General features: G+C 38.3%; 1 protein-coding gene across 2 annotated transcripts in view; it reads left to right on the top strand.

The window, feature by feature from the left end:
* The window catches only part of acvr2ab (activin A receptor type 2Ab), a 63,430-nt gene that overhangs the window by 25,362 nt on the left and 15,290 nt on the right, over positions 1-22,778 (top strand). For both annotated transcript variants that reach the window (XM_007257547.4, XM_007257548.4), the window contains exon 2: positions 19,243-19,450. In XM_007257547.4, the coding sequence (XP_007257609.1) occupies positions 19,243-19,450 (208 nt within the window). The remainder of the gene's footprint in view (positions 1-19,242; positions 19,451-22,778) is intronic.

Here is a 22,778-nt window from a genome sequence, read left to right as displayed (position 1 = left end):
TTCTCATTTTTTTCCTCCCTCCTTTTTCAGAGTCTCTTCATCTAAACGTGTTTTCCTGAATTTAAGTGTTTTTTTGAGTGTTTAATATTTAAGCTGCTTAGGCCAGGTCTTTAGTTTTATTTTTAAGACTTGTTGTTCAGTATTTAAAATGTTCAAGAGAACATGCACAGTTTTTTATTCTTTATACCCAACATAAAATATATATCTTTTGTTATTTAGAGGTGAGCATTATTGGACTGTAGCCTGCTGCTAACCCCGTCCAGAACAGCTGGAGCAGCATTAGCATTAGCTGCTAAGCGCTAGCTCTTTTGTTATTTAGAGGTGAGCATTATTGGACTGTAGCCTGCTGCTAACCCCGTCTAGCACTGCTGGGGCAGCATTAGCATTAGCTGCTAAGCGCTAGCTCTTTCTGCGCCAAGAGGCGAGTATATGGGGGTGTAGCCTGCGCGTTTACAGTGTTTACGCAAGCTTCGTTGGACAAACCTCTAGCTAATATCGCCCTGTGTAGCACTGTCGCACTGCATTTACTAGCGCTAACTGCGGCAATTGCTGAAAATCCAAGCTTACTGTAAATAAATAGGAAGTGTTTTACTCACCTAAATAAACCGTTTTCTAGAGCAAAATCTGCGTAGATTAACATGTAGTGCTCGTTTGACTTGAATTTTTTTTTTTAAGAATTACAGTATTGTGTACTTAGTTTAGCTTTACTTAAATTACTTACACTCCTCCTCACCACCACCACCACCCAGCGCCGAGACCTGCTAAATTAGAAGAAAAACATGATGAAACCCCTGTTTCTTACAAGTGTCTCATAATCAAATGGACCAGAAAAAAATAGTTTTTTTGATAGTGTGCCTTATAATCTGATGCACCAATTACGGTAACCTGTTTAAGAGTGCATTTAAAAAATAGCTTTACGGTTTGGAAAAAACACACTTTGCTACATTTTTTTGTGGTAAATGCTTTTGTATAAATGTTGCCAGCACACATGGCACCTGTTCTGTAGAATGACTGTGACAGCTGCTCCAAAACTAACTGTGAAAGTATTTATGAGAAATTGAAGTTGAAGGAATTGAGTTTGGGGGGCTGTGGTCTGTTCCACCAGAGTTTTACTCAGAAACGAGCAATAGAGTGTAAATGACAGACTTGCTTAGTTTCCTAACACAAACATTGGTTGTGTCAAAAACAACTATTTATCCTGAAAGGTAACAGTTCTTCTGTCCATCACCCTTTTCTTTTATTGAGTTCCCTTTTTAAGTCTGAGGGGGACTTTTATAAAACGTGTCTGGGCCTTTATTTACACATGCGTTATTGGAGAGAGTTGAAGAATATTATGGTCTCAGGATGTGCTGCAATTCAGGCTGACGCAGCCCCGGCCAGTTCAGCAGTAAATAAGTAATTCCTTCAGGGAAAACAGAGGAATACACTTGTGAAATTGGCTCCTAGTTGAGCACAGAGCTTGTTTTTTTATTTTATTTTAATTTTGTTTATAAAAAAGACCATCTCACACTTCCCAGCCTTTTCAGAACATTGTATTTTTTTGATGATTGAAATATTGAGAATTGCACACTAACCCACTTGAGCTCAAACGTTATCTAACCCACAGCACTCATTACAGAAGCACAGAAGCTGAGTATGAACTGATACCACTTTTCACTGCTGATATTGACATTCTTTTCTTATTTTTCTACTGATACAAACTCTTGTTTGAAGATCAATTGTTTTAGGGTTGTCGGAATTTGGAGAATGTGTAATTGCACAGAGCTGGTGAAAGTTAACCAAACTAAGGCGCACCTAACCCTTTGATGCGCAACATGGGTCAAAAGTGAGACAGCTTTAATTTCATATTAATGAAATTAACGAGTTTTAATTTCATATTAAGTTCAGTATTTAAGGTATTTCTCAAATAACTTGTTTTTGAGTATAGTACATCCTTATTATTATTTTTTTCCTTTTTAGCTTTTGGAATAAAAGCCCTTTTTGTTTCACTACCCCTCTAATGCTCAACATGGGTCGAAAATGACCTGCATTCATTTTCTATGTATAGTAAATTCATGTATGGCTGAGTGTTTCTATGACATATCTTAGCCCATACATTAATTCAGTAATTTAAAATCCAAGGAATTCCTCAATTAACTTGTTTTTAATCATAATACATCCTTATTTTATTTTTTCCTTTCTTACTTTTTGAATAAAAGCCCTTTGTGTGTTAAAACCCCTCTAGTGCCCACATGGGTCAAAAATCAACCATATTTATTTTCTATGGAACTGCCTGTATAGCTCAGGGTTTCTTTGATATATCTTAGCCAATAAATCAATTCAGTCATTCAGTATTCAAGGTGTTCCTCAATTAACTTGTGTTTAATCATAGTACATCCTTAATATATTTTTTTATTTCTTACAGTCATAAAAGCACCCTAAAAAAACATAAAAAAAAATAATGAAAAAACACTGAATTTAAGGCACGTTCTTACATTTTGACTGGTACTCTAAGTCAGCAGTGTTGTGCTTCTTCACAAAGCTCAGGCAGATGTATCTGAGTTACAGATCATATGCTGCAGATTGAGACATTTTTTTTCATAAATCTGAGCATGTTGATCTGAACTCGCAATCATGCAAAAGTTCGCTATGGGAACAACTTACGGCCGACAGACCCTGCTAGACCTGCAAAATCAACAAAAATCTGTACTTACAGACGGTCTACGAGCGGAGCTACGCGCGCTAGGCCTGCTAAGATCCGCGGCGTTTCCTGAGCCTGCTAGCCGGAAGAGGTCTCTCCGCAAGCGTTGCACGAGGAGCCGAAAGCGCGGTAAGAGAGCCGGAGTCCGCGCTAAGCTAATGGCTAACTCCAGCCGGCCAGCGGTTCCATCTCTCCTTCTCTCCAACGTTTGCTCCCTGCCAAACAAGATTGACTACCTCCGGCTCCAGCGGACATCCCAGCGCGAGTTCAGAGACTGCTGTGTGTTCGTTTTCATGGAGACGTGGTTAACGGACTCCATCCCGGACTCCGCAATTGAGGTGAGCGGCATGCTAAGCTACCGCGACGCCGGCCTCTCGGGCAAAGTACGTGGAGGTGGGGTGTGTGTTTACATCAACACAGCATGGTGTAACAACGCTGCGCTGATCTCCAGCTACTGCTCGCCGCTGGTGGAGTTTGCTGTAGTCAGAGCCATGCCATTCTACCTGCCCAGAGAGCTTAGCAGCGTCTACATAATAGCAGTGTATGTAGCACCCAGTGCTAATGCTAATGCTAACGGTGCTAATGCTAACGCTCTGCAAGAACTGTACACTGTTATCTCCAAACTCCAGAACTCACACCCCGACGGACTGTTTATTGTTGCTGGTGATTTCAATCACAGTAATCTGAAGGCTCTGCTGCCCAGCTTTCACCAACATGTGGATTTTCCAACCCGTGGAGCTAACCTGCTCGATTGTGTGTATACTAACATTCCCGGTTCGTACAGAGCAGAGCCCCGCCCCCACTACGGCTACTCTGATCATATTTCTGTCATGCTCATCCCAGCATACAGACAGCTCATCAGACGTGCCAAATCAGAGAAGAAGCAAGTTACAACCTGGCCTCCAGGAGCCATCTCTGCTCTTCAGGACTGTTTTGAGCACACTGACTGGGACATGTTCAGAGAAGCTGCTACTTCTGATGACTCCATCAACCTGGAGGAGTACACAGACTCAGTGACTGGCTACATCAGCAAGTGCATTGAGGATGTTACTGTCTCCAAAACCATCACATCCCAACCAAAAGCCGTGGATGACTGCAGAGCTGCGTGCGCTGCTGAGATCCCGAGACAAGGCCTTTAAGTCAGGGGACAGGGCTGGCCTCCGAACAGCTAGAGCCAAGCTCTCCCGGGGGATCAGAGAGGCAAAGCGCACCTACGCAAAGAAAATCCACGCCCACTTCCAGGACACTACTGACACTCGGCGCATGTGGCAGGGCATCCAGACCATCACCAACTACAAGTCACCCTCCCCTGCTTGTAACAGTGATGCCTCCCTTCCAGATGCACTGAACTCCTTCTACGCAAGGTTCGAAGCACAGAACTACACGACAGCAAGGAAGACTACACCTCCTCCAAACGACCAGGTACTGTGCCTGTCCTCAGCTGATGTGCGGAAAACTCTACTCAGAGTCAACCCACGGAAAGCCCCAGGACCAGACAGCATACCTGGCAGAGTGCTCAGAGGATGTGCAGAACAACTCACGGATGTTCTCACGGACATTTTCAACATCTCTCTGAGTACTGCAATCGTGCCGACGTGCTTCAAGACGACCACCATCGTCCCTGTGCCGAAGAAGTCTCAAGTGTCCTGCCTTAATGACTACCGTCCCATTGCACTTACTCCCATCATCATGAAGTGCTTTGAGAAGCTGGTCATGAGGCACATCAAAAACCAGCTCTCGTCCTCACTGGACCCTCTCCAGTTTGCGTATCGTCCAAACAGATCAACAGACGATGCCATCTCTACTGCGCTCCACCTGGCTCTCACCCACCTGGACAACAAAGACTGCTATGTTCGAATGCTGTTCATCGACTTCAGTTCAGCATTCAACACCATCATCCCTCAGCATCTGATAGGAAAACTGAGCTTGCTGGGCCTGAACTCCTCCCTCTGCAACTGGGTTTTAGACTTCCTGACTGAGAGACCACAATCACCACCAGCACCACCATACTGAGCACCGGTGCCCCCCAGGGCTGTGTGCTCAGCCCACTGCTGTTCACTCTGCTGACTCATGACTGTACTGCAAAGTACAGCTCAAACCACATCATCAAGTTCGCTGATGACACAACTGTAGTTGGCCTCATCAGCCATCTTTATTTTAATTTTTTTTTGAGAGTGTAAGGGACGTATGGATGTTCTGTTGGAAAAGCAGATCCTTAAGTGGTTACAAGCGATATGTCAAATTTAATATTTCAACACTTTTGGGTGATCGCTGGTTCGCATCCCAGTCGTGCAGCTTGCCATCAGCTGCTGGAGTCCTGAGAGAGCACAATTGGCCTTGTTTTCTCTGGGTGGGTAGATGATACTCTTTCCCTTCTCTCCCATCACTCCTAGGCTGATGTCAATCAGCACAAGGCGTCTGTGAGCTGATGTATCACACCTGAGTCGCTGCACTTTCCTCCAAGCGCGCTGTGATGCTCTTTTAAAAAAAGAGGCGGTGGCTGACTTCACATATATCGGACGAGGCATGTGCTAGTCTTCACCCTCCTGGTGTTGTAGTATCGCTAGTGATAGGCAATATACAGCTGACCAGCAGCTGAATGGGTGGGACAATCGATAGTGGAAGGACATCAGTAAACAAGAAAATATTTTTTAGGCTCATTTTGCAGGAGGGACTCATTATTGCTGGTTTGTTTTCACACACAAGAACGTTTTTACAAACTGTGGACTGATGATTATTCTGTTCCACTGATGCACGTTTTTGCACGTAGTTTCACTAACGCTTGTTACATTTTTTGTATTTTTATTGGATACAAACTCTCGAGCAGCGTTTTCAGGATGTGTTGCTTTTCACCAAGCAGGAGCTCCAAACAAGCAGCCTTTATCCATGCTATTTATCCTTGCAGGCCAGCATGAGACACTCCACATAGGTGAGAGTATTACAATAAATTAGCAGCCACATTACAAAATGAACCAATCATGCAACCACACACGCAGCACCGGGAGCAGTCAATTTAAAGTGAATCCCACTCCAGACCACTGAACGTACACCCAAAAAAAAAAGTGTGAAAACAACCCTAAAACTACAATTCGAACAGTGTCTCTCATACTGAATACGTTTTTAATTTTATTTAAAGTGTCTCATCTTCCATCCAGTTACACTCTCTGTAATGAAATGTACAGTTGGGTCAGTGTTCTTTAAGCACTGATGATCTCTGCGATGTTTAAAAAAAAAAACATAATGTGATAAAATATCATCATATTGTCCAGCTTAAGCTGTATGCATGTGTTTCTCCCTCAGCTGAAGTTTGAATAGTAGATCTTAGAGTTTTAAGTAAGTTGAATGTGGATCTGGCTTGTAAGCGAAAACATCATATTTATTTCATAAACAACAAACATTCTAAAACATTCAGCCACTTTCTTCTGATCTGTCTCTCTTTTCTCTCTCTCTCTCTCTCTCTCTCTCTGTGCTGTGTTTGAGATTGTGCTGCTGGAGTGGGAATCTTTTGAGCTTGCTGAATTATTGAGACGGGTCAAAGATGTCTGTCAGCAGAAATGTTGAACAGTTCCGAGCCTTCTCTCTCTCTCTCTCTCTCTCAGCTCTTGTCACTTTCACCAGTTGTTGTTTGAAATATAACCTTTACCTCACTCTCACTGTTTGAGGCTCTCTCTCTCTTTCTCTCTCTCTCTCTCTCTCTCTCTCTTTTGTCGCTGATCATGTCCCTGTGCTGTATAGGGTTGCAGCGGTAACCGGTTTCACGGTATACCATGGTATTAAAATGCACGGTTATCATACCGTGTGTGTTTGCTTATTACCGGTAAAACGCAAGCCAGAGGAGAAACTCACCCGCGCATGCGCAACTCTGCTCCGCTTCAGCTGCTCAGCACACAGCGGTGAGAACAGCAGAAAGTGCATCAGACTAAACAAATCTCCGTCCGCCTAAAAAAAGGCTAAACTAAAATCAGCAGTGTGGGACTATTTCAGAGACCCGCCGAACGCACCCGAGGATGGTTATCCGATTTATAATCAATGTGGCCGTAAAGTCACAGCTAAAGGTGGACATACGTCAAACCTGTTCCCATCTCCGAGAACACCACCCCGCCGTGCAGCGCAAAGTATGTGTTTAGTTTATAATTTTAATCTGAACATAAATAAAATCTCTTTGTAGTCGTGCACAACCCATGCGGTAAGCGCCCGCAAAAGCGCTGAGTTATCCGAAATTTGGGCACGCAGGTACAGGCGTGAAGTGCGTGCTACGACGGATTCACGTGTCCGTGTAAAGGTGCTCGCCGGACTGGATGTGAAAGACGCCATTCATTTACATGCGTTAATTTTCAAATTCTGACGTGCCTGTTTTTCATGTGTTAAAACCAGACTCATAAATAAATCCCCTCTATCTGGTTATATACCAACTTGGCAGTAAAACGGACGTTTACAACAGTCGTTGATCAGACACTGACCCAGGCTCAGTTTATCAGATATTAAATAATTTAAACTTAAATAATTGTACTGAATAGTTTAAACACAGGATCTTTACTTCTTAGAGGACATGTAATGTGTGACACGCGTGTGTGTGTGTGTGTGTGTATATATATATATATATAATTATATATATAATTATATACACCCTTAATGACCTTAAGAGTAGTGGAAAAACCTGGTTTCCTTCACCTAATGGTGTACAGTTTATTTTTTTTTAAGGAGACATTATCTATATAGTTGTTCCAGGTTTCTACAATAAATAGTTAATTGAACAAAAAACCTTTGTTGTAATTTCTTTAAGGGTCACTTTAATAATATATGTAACAAACTGTGATACCGTGATAACCGTGATACCGCGGTATTTTCTGAGACGGTTATCATACCGTGAAAATCTCATACCGTTGCAACCCTAGTGCTGTAGTATAAAAATGCACATAAACATAAATACAGTAAAAAGTAACAAGAACATCTCGTTCTAAGGAAAGTTGAGTAGTTAAGATGAGAATCGGGCATTACGATGGTATTTTATTATATATATATATGTGCAGCATTGCCAAGTAGCCAGCGTGCTCGGAAGTAAGCACAGCGTGTAGCAGTGATGTGGGGAGAGAGCAAGGCCAATTGTGCTCTCTCGAGGCTCCGGCAGCCTATGGCAAGCTGCATGACCGGGATTCGAACCAGCAATCTCCTGCTTATAGTGGCAGTGCTTTAGTCTGCTGGACTACCAGGAGCCCAGTGATCAGTTTTTTAACTGTACCGACAATATCATTTATAATTTTTTAACTTATAGAGTATATCATAAATTCTTAAAGAACTCTGTCCCACCTGCATTTTCCATGAAAAAAGAGTGCAATTAGTCCTATTTAATTGTAAATTGTAAAGTGCAGCACATTTGTTATTTGACTAATCTGACAATTGAGTGCCAGGCTTCTGTGCTTCTTTCGGAAACCTGTAAAGAACTATTTTATGTGGCAGTGATTTACATATTTTACATTTCTTCTTTTTATTTCTCATATTTCAGTTAAGGTTTCAATTAAGTTCAGTTAGGTTTGCACCTTTTTTAATAGACAAGCTGCTGTAGGGTTGAAGAAAGCTTTTAGCTAGCCTTTTATTTTTAATTTTTTTTGTATATTGGTTTCATACAAGTTTTATTGTGCTGCACAGTTTTGACTCCCCTAATATAAAAATATAAAAAAATATAAGAAAAATTATTTATTATTTATTTTTTGTAAACTCTAAGTGGTGCTATCTTAAAATTCTGGCACATCTCTAAATATCTATTTTGTTATGCAAAATTTAATATATTTGAAGAATATTAAGATTAGATTTTTTTTTTCGATATTTCCCAGCACTACCATATGCTCTTAGTTTTAGAGGTGAGTCCTGAGTTACGGGGGATGGAGGGGGAATACATGGGGGAAATAGGAGTGATGAAATCGGAGGTAAGGCGAATAGAGCAGGAGGAACTTGCTCTGAGTGGGTTTCAGGTCAGTGTTCATTCTGTGGGGGTCCCCACAGTTTGGTTTGATTGTTGAACAGTGCTACAGCCAACTCTAATTGGCCTATTTTGGCGGTTTGATTGACAGAATATCTTAAATGATGCCAAGAAGTTACTGAAATACTGCATTGTTCTAGCTTGAATTAATGAGAGCTGTCTCTCTCTCTCTCTCTCTCTCTCTCTATCTCACCCTCTATCTCTATCTCTCTTTCTCTCCTGACACCAGAAGGGTGTAATTGGAGCTTTTGGGCTTTTGGTTTGTGACTTCAGGTTTGGACCCTCTGCTGATTGTTTCAGCCTCAGTCAGAGTTGTGCACAGATCATGCCCTGTAAAGGCCGGGGGAATAACAGTAGGCCTGGCGATGCTTGTAGATTGCTGTCTTTTACTGGAATTGGATGCAATATCATATGAGTGATGGTCCTATCACAGTTCATGCTTTGGGATGTGCACTGTGTACTGCTATACCGGTCACAATTTGGTCATCTACATAACTACAGAGGTGTGGAGAACTTTCCTAACCTGATTTGATTGGATCAACCCATTAGTCATTTCTTTACTTTTTCATTACAGGTTTTATTTTGGGCGTCTCCTTTGTCCAAGACTTCTACAGTGCTGTCAGTGCTTCAGCTCACCAACACTTGGACCCAATCCCATTTGTGTTTAGTATTTTACAACATAGGATCTACAGCTCTGGGAAAAAATAACGACAATTTGACCAAATGACCAAATTAAAAACCTCTGGAATATAATCAAGAGAAAGATGAATGATCACAAGTCATCAAACCTTGCACCAGGAGTGGTATAAAGTTATCCAAAAGCAGTGTGTAAGACTCTTGGAGAAGAATATGCCAAGATGCATGAAAACTGTGATTAAAAACCAGGGTGATTCCACCAAATATTGATTTGTGAACCCTTCAAATTTTATAAATATGAACTTGTTTTCTCTGCATTGTTTAAGGTCTAAAAGCTCTGCTCTATATATATATATATATATATATATATATATATATATATATATATATGTACAAATAGCAAAATCAGAGATTCTGATTCAGAAACTGAAGTGCTCTGTTAATTTTTTCCAGAGTGTGTAAAGGGTAAAGGCACTAGCCGAAGCTGAACACCTGTTATCTGCGATCCCTCAAACAGCACTGCATTATTGAAATATCATTCAACAGCAAACGCATGGGCACAAACACCACCTAAAACTTTACTGCTTAGCTTTGTATTATAGTATATAACCATGTCCAAAAGGGCTTGGAGCTTGGAGGCATCTGGGATGGAGGACACACTTCTGACCAGTCCATGCCTTGACTGGTCAGAGCTGTTAAGTTGGCACAAGGTGGCCTACACAATGTTATGGCTAATCGGTGTATTCTTGTGTTGAATATTACACTGTTTTTACTGTAGATTTCCTCTTGAATATTAGCATCTCTAATTCACACTTGAACAAATCCCCCCTCCAGTGAATCCCGATAGGCTCCTTTGTGTGTTGTTTGAAAGATATTCACGCTCACAAAGCGGCGCTTGATTAATTCGCCGCGTTCGTTTTGCTGCTTGAAAGCCTTTCGCACAACGCTCACTCTGCTCCAAGGACATGCGACACTTCCTGCGTCGCAGCAGAGGCGTGCTAAAATATTTAACACCGCGCTTTGAGAGCTGCCACACCTGTCATGTCCAAATGCCTCTACCTGTCACTTCCTCACCTACAGCGTGCTCTCAGGGAGGGGAAAAGAGGAATACAGTGACTCTCGTCTCCCCTCGCTCGCTCCCAGTTTTGACAGGCCGGGTTTCTGCCGGTTGCGCAGGTGCGGCTAAGTCTTTGGGCCGTCGGTAGCCAGAATCGGCGGCGTCCCCGAGCCCCGTCTCGGGATTCTGCGGCGTCGAGCCTGGCACAGCCCGGCAATGAATGAACCACGCTGGCAATTTGTCAAAGCACTTCCCTTTCACTTAATCCTGTTTCCTTTGCTACAAGCCAAACCAAGGAGACAATGACGGAGCGTGGGCCCAAGCCAGAGCCTGGGACAGGCATACCAAGAGCAGATGGACAGATTTTGATTAGCTCTCAGCTTTGGCTGCAAAACCAGAGCATTATAATGTTCCTCCACTCAAACTGCTTTATAAAGCATGCACCTTAATGTGGCACAGTACGAGTGATTAATAATGATGATTAATGATCATGCTAACAATCAGCTTTACCTTTCTTTTATTGTTGATGCTTTCTTTAGCTTTGTTCAGTTCTGCTGCTACAATATAGTGTATAGTTTTAATTACTGAATGATGTGGAAATAGATCTAAATTATTCCATCAGAATAACTGACAGGATGTTTAAATCTAGGGATGCATCAATACCATCTTTTTCTTTAGTCGCCAATACAGATACATATAGCTACTTAGAAGTAAGCAGTCAGGAGCATTATGACACTTTTTCACAAAGGGATATTTGGTTTGGATAGTTTTGCCCTTAATAAATGAAGTCATCATTTAAAAAGAGTTTTTATTTTGATTCAGGTAATAGTTGTCTGATATTAAAGTTTTTGATAATCTGAAAAATGCAAAAACAAAACAAAAGTGACTCTAGGGGGGCAAATATATATATATAGGCAACTGAAAAATATCATTACTTTAAAGCCATTTACTAAATGATTTATTAGAACTTGTGTACAGCAGTTTTACTGTAACAGATGCACCGATTCCAAAAACACTCCCGTCCTCCTACACATTTTCCTCCTGGTTTGTTTCATGTTGATTAAATGGCACTTTTAAAGAGCAGCTCTGTGCTGAGTAGCTCTTAAATCCAAACCCAGCGAAGCCTGTCCTTTTGACACACTGCCAGACATTCCTGTACATTCCTACAGTAATTCAGATAATGGCAAGTCTATGAGGCAGAGATAATTCCCACAGGCCTGTGGCAGTAATGAATATAGTCTTAATCAAGAGATGGCCCACAGATTAGCTCAATGCAAGCAACTCCATTATTGCTATGCTGCTCCTGCTGCGTTCAAGTTACAGCAGCAAGGCTTGCTTTATTCTGTTGGTTGATTTGGCTATATTTATACATTTATATTTATATATTTATATATATTTAATAGATATGATATATATATGTATGTGTATATATATATATATATATATATATATATATATATATATATATATATATATATATATATATATATATTTTTTTTTTTTTTTTTTTTTTTACACTTGTCAAGACAGACAATTACAGGCAAGTAAATTGTAGGATAAAATAAGATACACCTTATTGATCCCCAGAGGAGAAAGTCAGATGTTACAGCAGTTTAAAATATTTACATGATTCTAGTGTAAAAGTAGTGAAAATATAGTATAGTGAAAAATAGTATGGAGTACAATAAAATGATGTGTAAAGTGAAATATTAAAGCATATTATTACTAGTGTTGGGACAAAATATTAATATTACAATTTATTGTATTGTTTTCATTTGCGATACATTTTCTTTTTCTCATTATATTTTTACTAGGGGTGTCAATTGCTTAAAAAAATACATCAGATTAATCATAACAATATACTGTGATTAACTGCGATTAATCGTATTTTCTTCACATGCTTCACAATAGGGAAGGTGTTCTTTTCGGTGTAAGCCTCTTTCTTGCTATCTTTTTATATTCATATCCTGACTTATGGAGAGCAGTTACCTCTGAGATACTTCTGAACTTAGTATCTACATTCTTTTAAATCTGCTTAATTGATGTTTGTTATGTTTATGTTCACATCTACAGATGCTTTTTAAATGCCTGATTACATTCAAAACTCTTATAATTGCCTAAAGGTGATGACAGAGCAAGTTCCTTTCTACATACATTCACTCTTGAAGGCTTACGTTACCTCCCGGCTGCTGCGCTCACACAAAGCAATCCAGACTGTTTTCATACAGAGTCCCCAATGGTGAAACAAACTACCTTCCACTACCAGATCAGGAGAATCTTTCGCTATCTTTAAGAAACTCTTGAAGACAGAGCTCTTCAAAGAGCACTTACTCTCCTAACACCTCTAACAAACTACCTACCACTACCAGATCAGGAGCATTCCTCTCTATCTTTAAGAAACTTCTAAAGACAGAGCTCTTCAAAGAGCACCAATTCTCCTAACACCTCTAACAAACTACCTACCACTACCAGAGCAGGAGCGTCACTGACTACCTTTAAGAAACTCTTGAAGAAAGAGCTCTTCAAAGAGCACTTACTCTCCTAACTCTAAAAACAACTAACTACTTCTACCCTCATTTCCTCCTTCCTCTCCTAAGTTGGTCTATTTTACAAGTCCTTATTTAATCTGATTGTGAACAAGATAAAAAATAAATATTAAACTTGCTGAAACACTTTACTGCAGCAGGGGTTGAAAAAATTTTAAACACAACTGTATGTCTTTGTGTGTATACGTGTCAGCAGTCTCATCCAACTTTCTTTCTTTTTTTGTGCATTAAGATAGTGAGCTAAGTTGCCTGTGGATGACGTTCAGGGTGACATAGTTCACTGGAATGATGCAAGGATAACAAATCCCCACAGTGTTGTAACTGTAGCTCCTGTTTAGCAGGAGAAAGCTGCTTTCTGAGAGCTTCCTCCCGCAGGACAGTTTTTAACTCTTCAGTAGATCTCTGCTGATTACTGTGCACTGACATTTAGGACAATGAACAAGAGGAGCAGTGTGGCAGAGCTGGGACCGGAGAGTGGGTTTCTTTCCAGACTGAGTGGAGTCCGTCCTAATTAGCCCTCCGGTTCTCTGAGAGAGGAGGGAAGCAGGTCGTCTGCTGGCTAACATTCAGTTTAGCTCCAATAAAAGCTTTGTTGGTTTATCTGGTGGCGCTAGCCGAGCTTCGTGCTGCTGTGCATCTCTAAATGGCATCTCGTTTTGTCCGTGCCTGTCTCATAAACCCGGCTTGAGTACATTTAATTACTTAAACAATGCTGATTTACGGATGTCGTTTAGTTCACTCCGGTTTCCCAACAACAGTGCAGCATTGTTAAGCGTGTTCTGTGCGTTTTAAAGCTGTATCTCTTCTTTCTGGGGAAGTAGTCGCCTTCCTAGGCCTTCCGAGCGCTCAGCCTGTTGGACAGTGTTTTATTTATTGGGTCATTTCCAATTTCTCTGATTTTCTCCAGGTGTTTTGTTGGTAATTCATTTGTGTGCATGTTTATTTAGATTGATTTGCTGAGGTCAGGAGGTTAGGAGTAAGCAACACACAGGCCTTAAATCAAACAGTCAGAAGTTTCTTCTACAATGTAAATGAATACTGAAGTCATCCAGAATATGAAGGAACACATAATGAATCATGTAGAAACTTAAAAGTGTTTAACAAACCAAAATACTCTGTGAAACATTTGGTTCACAGCTTATCCTGTGCAACAGAGGTAACCCATAATCTTCCTTTCCTGGGGCAGTCCTAATGGCAGCCAGTTTCATCATAACTTTTTGTTAGTCTTTGCGAGAGATTATTTTTACAGTTTACTGCTGCATGTTTGATATACGTACATCATAAAACTTTTAAATCTTTTTTATTTATATACAGTAATATACAGCTCTAAAAAATTTATTTATTTAAAAATGATGAATTTCTTTGATTTTACCAAATTGAAAAACCTCTGGAATATAATCAAGAGGAAGATGGATAATCACAAGCCATCAAACCAAACTAAAATGCTTGAATTTTTTGCACCAGGAGTGGCATTAAGTTATCCAAAAGCAGTGTGTAAGACTGGTGGAGGAGAACATGCCAAGATGCATAAAAACTGTGATTAAAAACCAGGGTTATTCCACCGAATATTGATTTCTGAGCTCTTAAAACTTTATTAATATGAACTTGTTTTCTTTGCATTATTTGAGGTCTGAAAGCTCTGCATCTTTTTTGATATTTCAGCCATTTCTCTTTTTCTGCAAATAAATGCTCTAAATGACAATATTTGTATTTGGAATTTGGGAGAAATGTCTGTAGTTTATAGAATAAAACAACAATGTTCATTTTATTCAAACATAAACCTATAAATAGCAAAATCAGAGAAACTGATTCAGAAACTGAAGTGGTCTCTTAATTTTTTTCCAGAGATGTGTTTTTGAAATTAGTCAAATATTTTTCAGTGTTTTTTTTATTATTTAAAGAATATTATTGAAAAAAAAAAACATAAATGCTGGTACTGTTTGTCTCATCAGCTTCTCCTCTTGGGTGCTTTTGGCTAACCTTTAACTATCTGACCCAAAACCACACGCTAGCTCCAGGCTCCTGTTTGATTGCAACCTTCTGAATGCTACTTGTTTTGGTTGGTGATTATGGTAATGCTGCGGTTTTCTCACTTTTTTAAGTTTTAAGCGTGGCAGCATGGTCTTCATAGCTGTGGCTGTTCTGAGAGGCCTGCTGTGGTCACGGGGTGTATAATAGTGGTTTGTGGATTTTGGTTGTTCTTGAGAGCTAAATCTCAAGATGTTTAAGAACTGTGAAGCTGCATATTATTTTTGTAATAGTAGTCTAGTATTATATTAGTTACAGTATGTTTTGGACTTATTATACAATGTATATACATAACTGCTGTTCATAAATTGGGACACTGTTTGCTGACCTCAATATTAGCCATTGGGTTTACTTAGCAAGAAGATACCTTTAATTTAAATTAGTGCTGGGCAGTATACTGGTTCGTAGGGTATACTGGAGTGGAATTAAGAACTGGTTTGCATATTTTTTACATAATGCCATACCGCTAGAGGCGATGCGGAGCACTGTGTAACATTAGCCAGTTAGCATAACAAGCCAACACAGCTGTGCTAATGCTAGCCAGTTAGTATAACAAGCCAACACAGCTGTGCTAACGCTAGCCAGTTAGTATAACAAGCCAACACAGCTGTGCTAACGTTAGCCAGTTAGCATAACAAGCCAACACAGCTGTGCTAATGTTAGCCAGTTAGCATAACAAACTAACATAGCTGTGCTAACATAAGCCAGTTAGCATAACAAGCTAACATAGCTCTACGGTGCTGTCCTACCTGGAGAAACATGAGAACAGAAACTCCCGCTGCTGCTGCTGCTTACAATATGACTAACTGTAGTCTTGCTTAAATATATTAATACTGTAGCTTAAAGGATAATTTTAATGAACACTGAAATTAAAGTATTTGTTAACTGGAGAACCAAGGAAACTGTGATAAACTGATACAAATCTGCTTAAATACTTTATTGTCTTTATTGGCTTTAGTAATAATACATTGTAAATTGAGAAGTATCTCTTTTGAATAAACATTAAGTATTTTATGTCTAATATAGTGTTTATGGAAATATTTTTTTAAGTAATTTTGCTAGTTTTGTAAAGTAAGTCGTGTTAAAGCTTTTTAGGGTCTATTGTTTACATTCTTCTGCTGTTTTTCTGCTAATGAAGTCTGATTTCTTCATATATTGTGTAATTTTGTAGGACAAAGTAAACCCAAAAGTAATCAATGCATTCATTTAAAGCTTAAGAGTTTTATATTACATGTACTCCTATAAATACAGTAAGTCACAAACCTATATTAAAGCCAAGTAATGCAAAAATAAATAAATAATAATAATATAAAATAATAAATACAGTGATATACAGTGAAACCGTCAGAAGTTTTAAGATTTTTAAGATTTTTTTAAGATTCCAACTCCAACTTCTAAATGTTCATAATGATTAAACATTAACTGCTGATTGTTAATTGTAATGTTTAAATACATAAATTGTGGGGCGTTAAGTGGTCCAGAGGTGTAAATCCTTGTGTATTTTGACTGCGAGTTAAAACACTATAAATACTGTGTTTCATAAGATTATCTTCAAATTAAAACCCACGAAATAATTTTTTTGGGGCACCAAGTGGTCCAGCAGGCCAAGCAGTGCTACAATGGTCGGAAGATCGCTGGTTCAAATCCCGGTCATGCAGCTTGCCATCAGCTGCCGGAGCCCTGAGAGGGTAAAATTGGCTCTGCTCTCTCTGGGTGGATAGATAGCGCTCTTTCCCCATATCACTCCTAGGGTGATGTCGGCCAGCACAAGGCATCTGTGAGCTAATGTTTTTTTATTTGAAGATAATCTTAAACACTTGAAGTTCTTTTTTTTTTTTTTTTTTTTGACTCACAGACAAAAGGCACCAGGAGTAGTAGATTCTTTAAACCCTGATGCTGCACATCATGCAATAACAGAATTTTTACACTCTCTTTAATTAAATGTAACGTTGGGTCATTGTTATTTAAGCACTATTATATTGATATTGTGTAGGTCTAATTGTTGGGTATAAATTATTTGGTGGTTTCATATAACCAAATCATTTTGTTTGCATTAAAATTGCAGAAATTGTGAACACTGAATATCATTATTGTAGAGTGTGTTGAATACATGATTAGAGTTTTGCTTCAGTCAGCAGGGTTATTCACTTCAAGGCTATCATTAGTGCGATATTGTATGAGGAAGTGGCTGGAGGTGAACGTCAGAGCAGGAATGTGTCATAGCAGGCCTAGTTTTTTTTTTTTTTTATCCTTCACTATGTTACGTCAATGTTTTTCTTGTGAAACACAGTAAGAAAGGCCTGACCAGAACATAACAACAACAGCACCACATCCATTCGAGCAACACCGCTGAGGTTAGTAGCAGAAACCACAGCACACCTACATATTAAGTGTATGAACTGTTGAAGGAGTCTGTTGTCTGTAGACTTCTTCTTTTAGTGAATATTTTATTTGGGACTGATGCCATTAATAGCTCTGGAACAAAAAAGAGACCACTAAAAAACAATTAAAAATTTTACCAAATTAAAAACCTCTGGAATATTAGAATGAATACAAGACATTAAACCAAGCTGAACTGCTCAAATTTTTGCACCAGGACTGACATAAAGTTATCCAAAAGCTGTGTAAGACTGGTGGAGGAGAAAAAGAACATGACAAAATGCTTGAAAACTGTGATTAAACACCAGCGTTATTCCACCAAATATTGATTTCTGAACTCTTAGAACTTTATTTGCATTATTTGACGTCTAAATGTAACTGATTCAGAAACTGTCAATCTAACATTGTTCTGAAGTAGTTTTTCTGGGAAAGACACACAACCAGCTGCCAGACTTGCTACATTTTTCTTTCGAGTTTTTTTTTCATTTCATCCAGCATTTCATTAAGTGAACATCCAGGTGTGTATCCAGAGGCGTGGCCTCAAGTTATCAGGTGTGTTTGGGTTCAGATCCAGGACTTGTGCAACAACAGTGTGTAGGTGTGTAGGTGTGTGTGTGTGTGTGTGTGTTTGTGTTTCTCAGGTGTGTCCGTTGGCATGTTTACATGGAGGTGGGCTGACTGTATTCTGTCTGCAGATTGATGATGATGATGATGATGAAGCACTCTGTAGCTTTTCTGACTCTCTGTTTGTTCACCCCGGCCTGACCTGGCCTGCTGTTTATTCTGGGAAATTAACTGAAGGTGTTTTAGGTGTGTGTGTGTGTGAGAGAGAGAGAGAGAGAGAGAATTGAGGTTCATGTGGTTGAGTGATCATATTGTATTAGCTGTGTGTGTGTGAGTGTAGGAGATGTAGGAGACAAACAGCTTGTTTAAACCGGGACTAGACACACACTCTGTGTGTGCGTGTGTTTGTTTTTAAGGGCTTTGTAGGGGCAGAGATAGAACTAAAGAGCGTTTAGATCAAAGACAGATAACAGATTAGCACAAATGAGTGAATATTACTAGTTCTCTTTTGCTTATATATATATATATATATATATATATATATATATATATATATATATATATATATATATATTTATTTATTTATTTATTTATTTATTTATCTATTTTTCATTTTATTGCACATAAAGTTATTAGTGGGGTCTGTCGTTCTGAGGTTAGTAAAATGCCACCTAACTATAACTTTGATTTTAGTGGACTAAGTTGATTAATCACCTGCACCTTCGAAAGTAAACCAGATTTAAAATAAATGATTAAAAAAATTAATCCGATGAATCTTGAAAATATTCTGTGGTTAACTGCGATTAATCGCACTTGTTCTTCTTAAGACGCAAGTTTTTATAGTGGATATTTAAATGTAAATAATACAATTATGTTTATATTAATGATGTCCCTTAAAATACTAGTATATTTTTGTGTGTTTGAGGGAAGATAAAGCCAACGTGGGCACTGGAATAAAGAATGTATAATAAATTTGATAGAGGATTTTTAAAAATTTTATTGTAAACATCTCAGCTTGGTTGTAAGGATTTCTGAATTTCAAGCACGTGCACCAGGTGGGCAGCAGGACTGGTGGCTGTCTTGACGGACCACGATGCTTTATTTATAAACACAAAAAAGTGTAAAAAAATCCACACTTCTGCAGTATCAGTATTGTGAAGGCCAGTTGTGATTGCCTTATTTTAAAAACACAATTATGTGCATTTTTCTAGGAATCGTGGAGAGGTACCTGGCTTTCTTGACTTTCTTGTCTGGATCCCAAACTTTTTTTAATAACCTCCCACACAGCTCGATGGCATTGATTTTTTTGATCTTCTGAAACTTTGTTTTTATTTGGTACACGCCAGCTAACATCTCTCTCTCTCTCTTTTTTTAGGAGCGATCCTGGGCCGCTCAGAAACGCAGGAGTGTGTGTTCTACAACTCGAGCTGGGAGAAAGAGCGGACGAATCGAAGTGGAATCGAGGTTTGTTCTGGAGAGAAAGATAAACGGCGACATTGTTTCTCCACCTGGAAGAACAACTCGGGAACCATTGAGATCGTCAAACAGGGATGTTGGCTGGATGATGTCAACTGCTATGACAGGTATACTGCTGCACGGTGCCTTTATGAAATCTGCATCAACTCTTCTACATCAGAAATTGAGACCTGTACCACTTTAAAATAAAGCTCTGAACACTACAAACTATTAATTTGGTATTTAACAAATTTTATCATTGTTATGAAATATATTTCTGAAATAATAATCTGTCTTTTAGTTTCCAGTATTTTGATCTTTGATCTGACCCTAAAATCGGAAATAAAATCGAATCGAGGATTTAGAGAATCGTGACACCCCTAATATATATATATATATATATATATATATATATATATAGTTATAGGTATTGTGTTGCTTGATAGAAAAGACAAAGAAAGATCTAGTAAGGTCTGAGGTAAAACAGTAAATAAATGTGGAATTACTATTTGGTACATGGCAGGCCACTGTTGCCCTTTTTATTTATGTGTTGTAACTGCTTATTAATGGTTAATTAAATTAAATCAAATCTTTTTTTTATAAACTATTTATAAACTTATAAATGTATAAATTTAGCAAATACCAAATTGCTAATTTGTAGTGTTCAGATCAATAATACTCAAAACCATGATTTTTTCTACTTGTTACGGCTATTGCGAATGCGCAGATTTCCATATCAAAAGGAGGGGCATCCCTAATAGCATGTGGATCTTCCTCAAACTGATTGTCTTTGTTTGATAAAGGGTGAGATTTTACCTGTAAACAGATGCCATAATGATTAATGTAAACCACAAAGTAAGATAAGCATATAGAAAGATCTGAGGTTTAACAGTAGAAATGTATGTGGAATCACTATTTGTTACATGGCAGGCCACTGTTGTCTTTTCTATTTATGTGTTGTAACTGCTTAAATCTAATTAATAACATTAATAAATTAATTTGTAAACTATTCATAAACCCTTATAAAATAACCTTATTTTAAAGTGGTACTGTCTTTTCTAAGAAATTCTTATACTTGCTTTGCAATGCAGCCAGGCTGTTATATCCACTCACACAAGACCAACCTCCCATTTATTTGAATGAAGAGACCAAAATGCTAGAAATTAAAGGACAGATTATAATTTCAGAAATATATTTAACAACACTAAGAAAAATTAGGTAAATTCCAAATGAATAGTTTGTAGTGTTCAGCTCAATAATACTCAAAACACATGCGTTACACAGATCTCCACATCAAAAGAAAGGGCATCCCTACTAGCATGTGGACATTCCTCAAACTGATTGTCTTTTTTGGTTGAAGGGTAAGATTACGATTTAATCTGTAAACAGACGCCATGATTAGTGTTACAAGATTCCCCTTTCATACTACAGCAAATAGCTGTTCTCTGTTTTAATTAGTCTTTAGACTTTTTGCTTCTGTGATGCTGTGTAACAGGTTTTAGCACATATCATGGCCAAGAAGCACCTATTTAAACAAGAACTTAACTTACTTAACTGACATGCAAAACAGGAGATGCAGGTTTGATGCAGGTCTTATTAGTTATTTTCACATTACCAGGCCAGAGTGATTCAAATCTGATTTTTCGTATTAATGCGACACAGATCAGATTTGTTTCAGGACTGTATAAACTTGTCAATTCTGATATTTTTTTCTAATGTGATTTGAGTCACCCTTGCTACGTAGATATCACCAGGCTTTGGTGATTCTAATCTGATTTTGTTTTATCTGGGACAGATCAGATTTGATTCAGGGCTGTGTAAACATGTAAATTCTGGTGTTTTCTAATCTGATCAGATTTTTTAAAAGCTGTGTAAACCTGTCAATTCCGGTGTTTTCCATTCAGATTTTAGTCACTTTTGCTATGTTCAGCTTTCCAAACTGAAGTGATTTCAATAAGATTTTTTTTGCATTAATGTGAGACAAATTTTAGGCCTGTGTGAAATCTGATTTTTCCAATCAGATTTGAGTCACTTTTGCTGTTTTCACATTACCAGGCTAAGGTGACTGAAAATCAGGTTTTGTGGTTTAATTTGAGACAGGTCCTTTTTTTTCCAGAAATTTGTCAAATCTATTTGTTTCTAAACATATTTGAGTCACGTTTGCTATGTTCACATTACAAGTCATACAAATCAGAATTTTCCTGCATTAATGTGAGTCTGATCTGATTTTTCCAAGACTGTGTGAACATGTGAAATCTAATTTGTTTTCTAATCAGATTTGGGTCACCATTGCTATGTTGACATTACCAGACTGAAGTGACAGGTCAGATTTTTGCAGAGCTGTATGAACATGTCAAATCAGATTTGAGTCACTTTGTTCACATTACAGACAGGTTACTTACATTTAAGAATTTAAGAACCTTTGAGTGTTAAATTTAGCAAATTGTGAGCCAAAATGAGATTTGTAATGTAAATAATACAAACATAGCCATTACTGTAGCACCAGCCTATAGCTTTTTTCCTGCTATTTCTTTCTGTACCACACTTTGCACTGCAGAAAACCTTTTAAATGATACATTGGGTTTAATGATGTGTCTTCTTGTTCTGTGATGTTATCTTATTGTAAAAAAAAAAATTACACATTCCTGCAGTACATAATGTAATTATATATGGTTATAGGAATAAACTGTTTACATGTGTCTGTTTGTTGCACATGACTGTCAGTGGGACTAAATTGAGTCTGAAATGTTTGGGTAGTAATTTGTAGTCTGGACAGAGAAGAGAAAGCATGGTATGAGTAATACTCATGAGTATGTACGAGAGTTTGTGCTCTGTTTCTTTCTTTGCTTAAAACTAAAATTGAAACGGAAAGATTCCAAGAACTGCAGTTAAGGAAAGCAGTAGGATTACGGTTAGAATTAGTCTCAGAAAACTCAAATGAATTTAGATTCAAATTAGATTCATTTGTGTAAGGCTTTTTCCAACCAACATTGTCACAAAACAGCTTTATCAAAATACATTATTAGGACAAATGATATACATATATAATTCATAACTCCCAGTGATCATAAAATGAAAATTGAGTGTACAAACTAATAGAAGTTTTTATTTAAGTGTATATTAGCAAGTGAAATCCTATTTAAAAAAAAATCCATTGTGAAATGAACTTCGGTTGTTGTAAAAGACGATAACGAGTACAAACTTTTGTCAAATATCCCACCTCCATTTATTCCCAGCATTCTGAAATACAGCACTTTCAGCTGATGCTTCTAACAGACAACGCTAGTGATAGGGGCATAGTGCTGCCCATGCAAAGAAATCACTATTTTACACTGTAAAATAGATCAAAGTAGCCCCACACCTAATTGTTAAAATTCTAAGGGCCCTAACACTAAACAAGACACTGCGAACTTTAAAAGTGCACAGATAGTTTATTAAAAAAACTAAGCACTGTTT

Source organism: Astyanax mexicanus, chromosome 5, assembly GCF_023375975.1.
Source record: "Astyanax mexicanus isolate ESR-SI-001 chromosome 5, AstMex3_surface, whole genome shotgun sequence".
Classification (NCBI taxonomy): Eukaryota; Metazoa; Chordata; class Actinopteri; order Characiformes; family Acestrorhamphidae; genus Astyanax; species Astyanax mexicanus.
The sequence above is the reverse complement of the archived record's forward strand: the minus strand, read 5'-3'. Positions and strand labels throughout refer to the sequence as shown.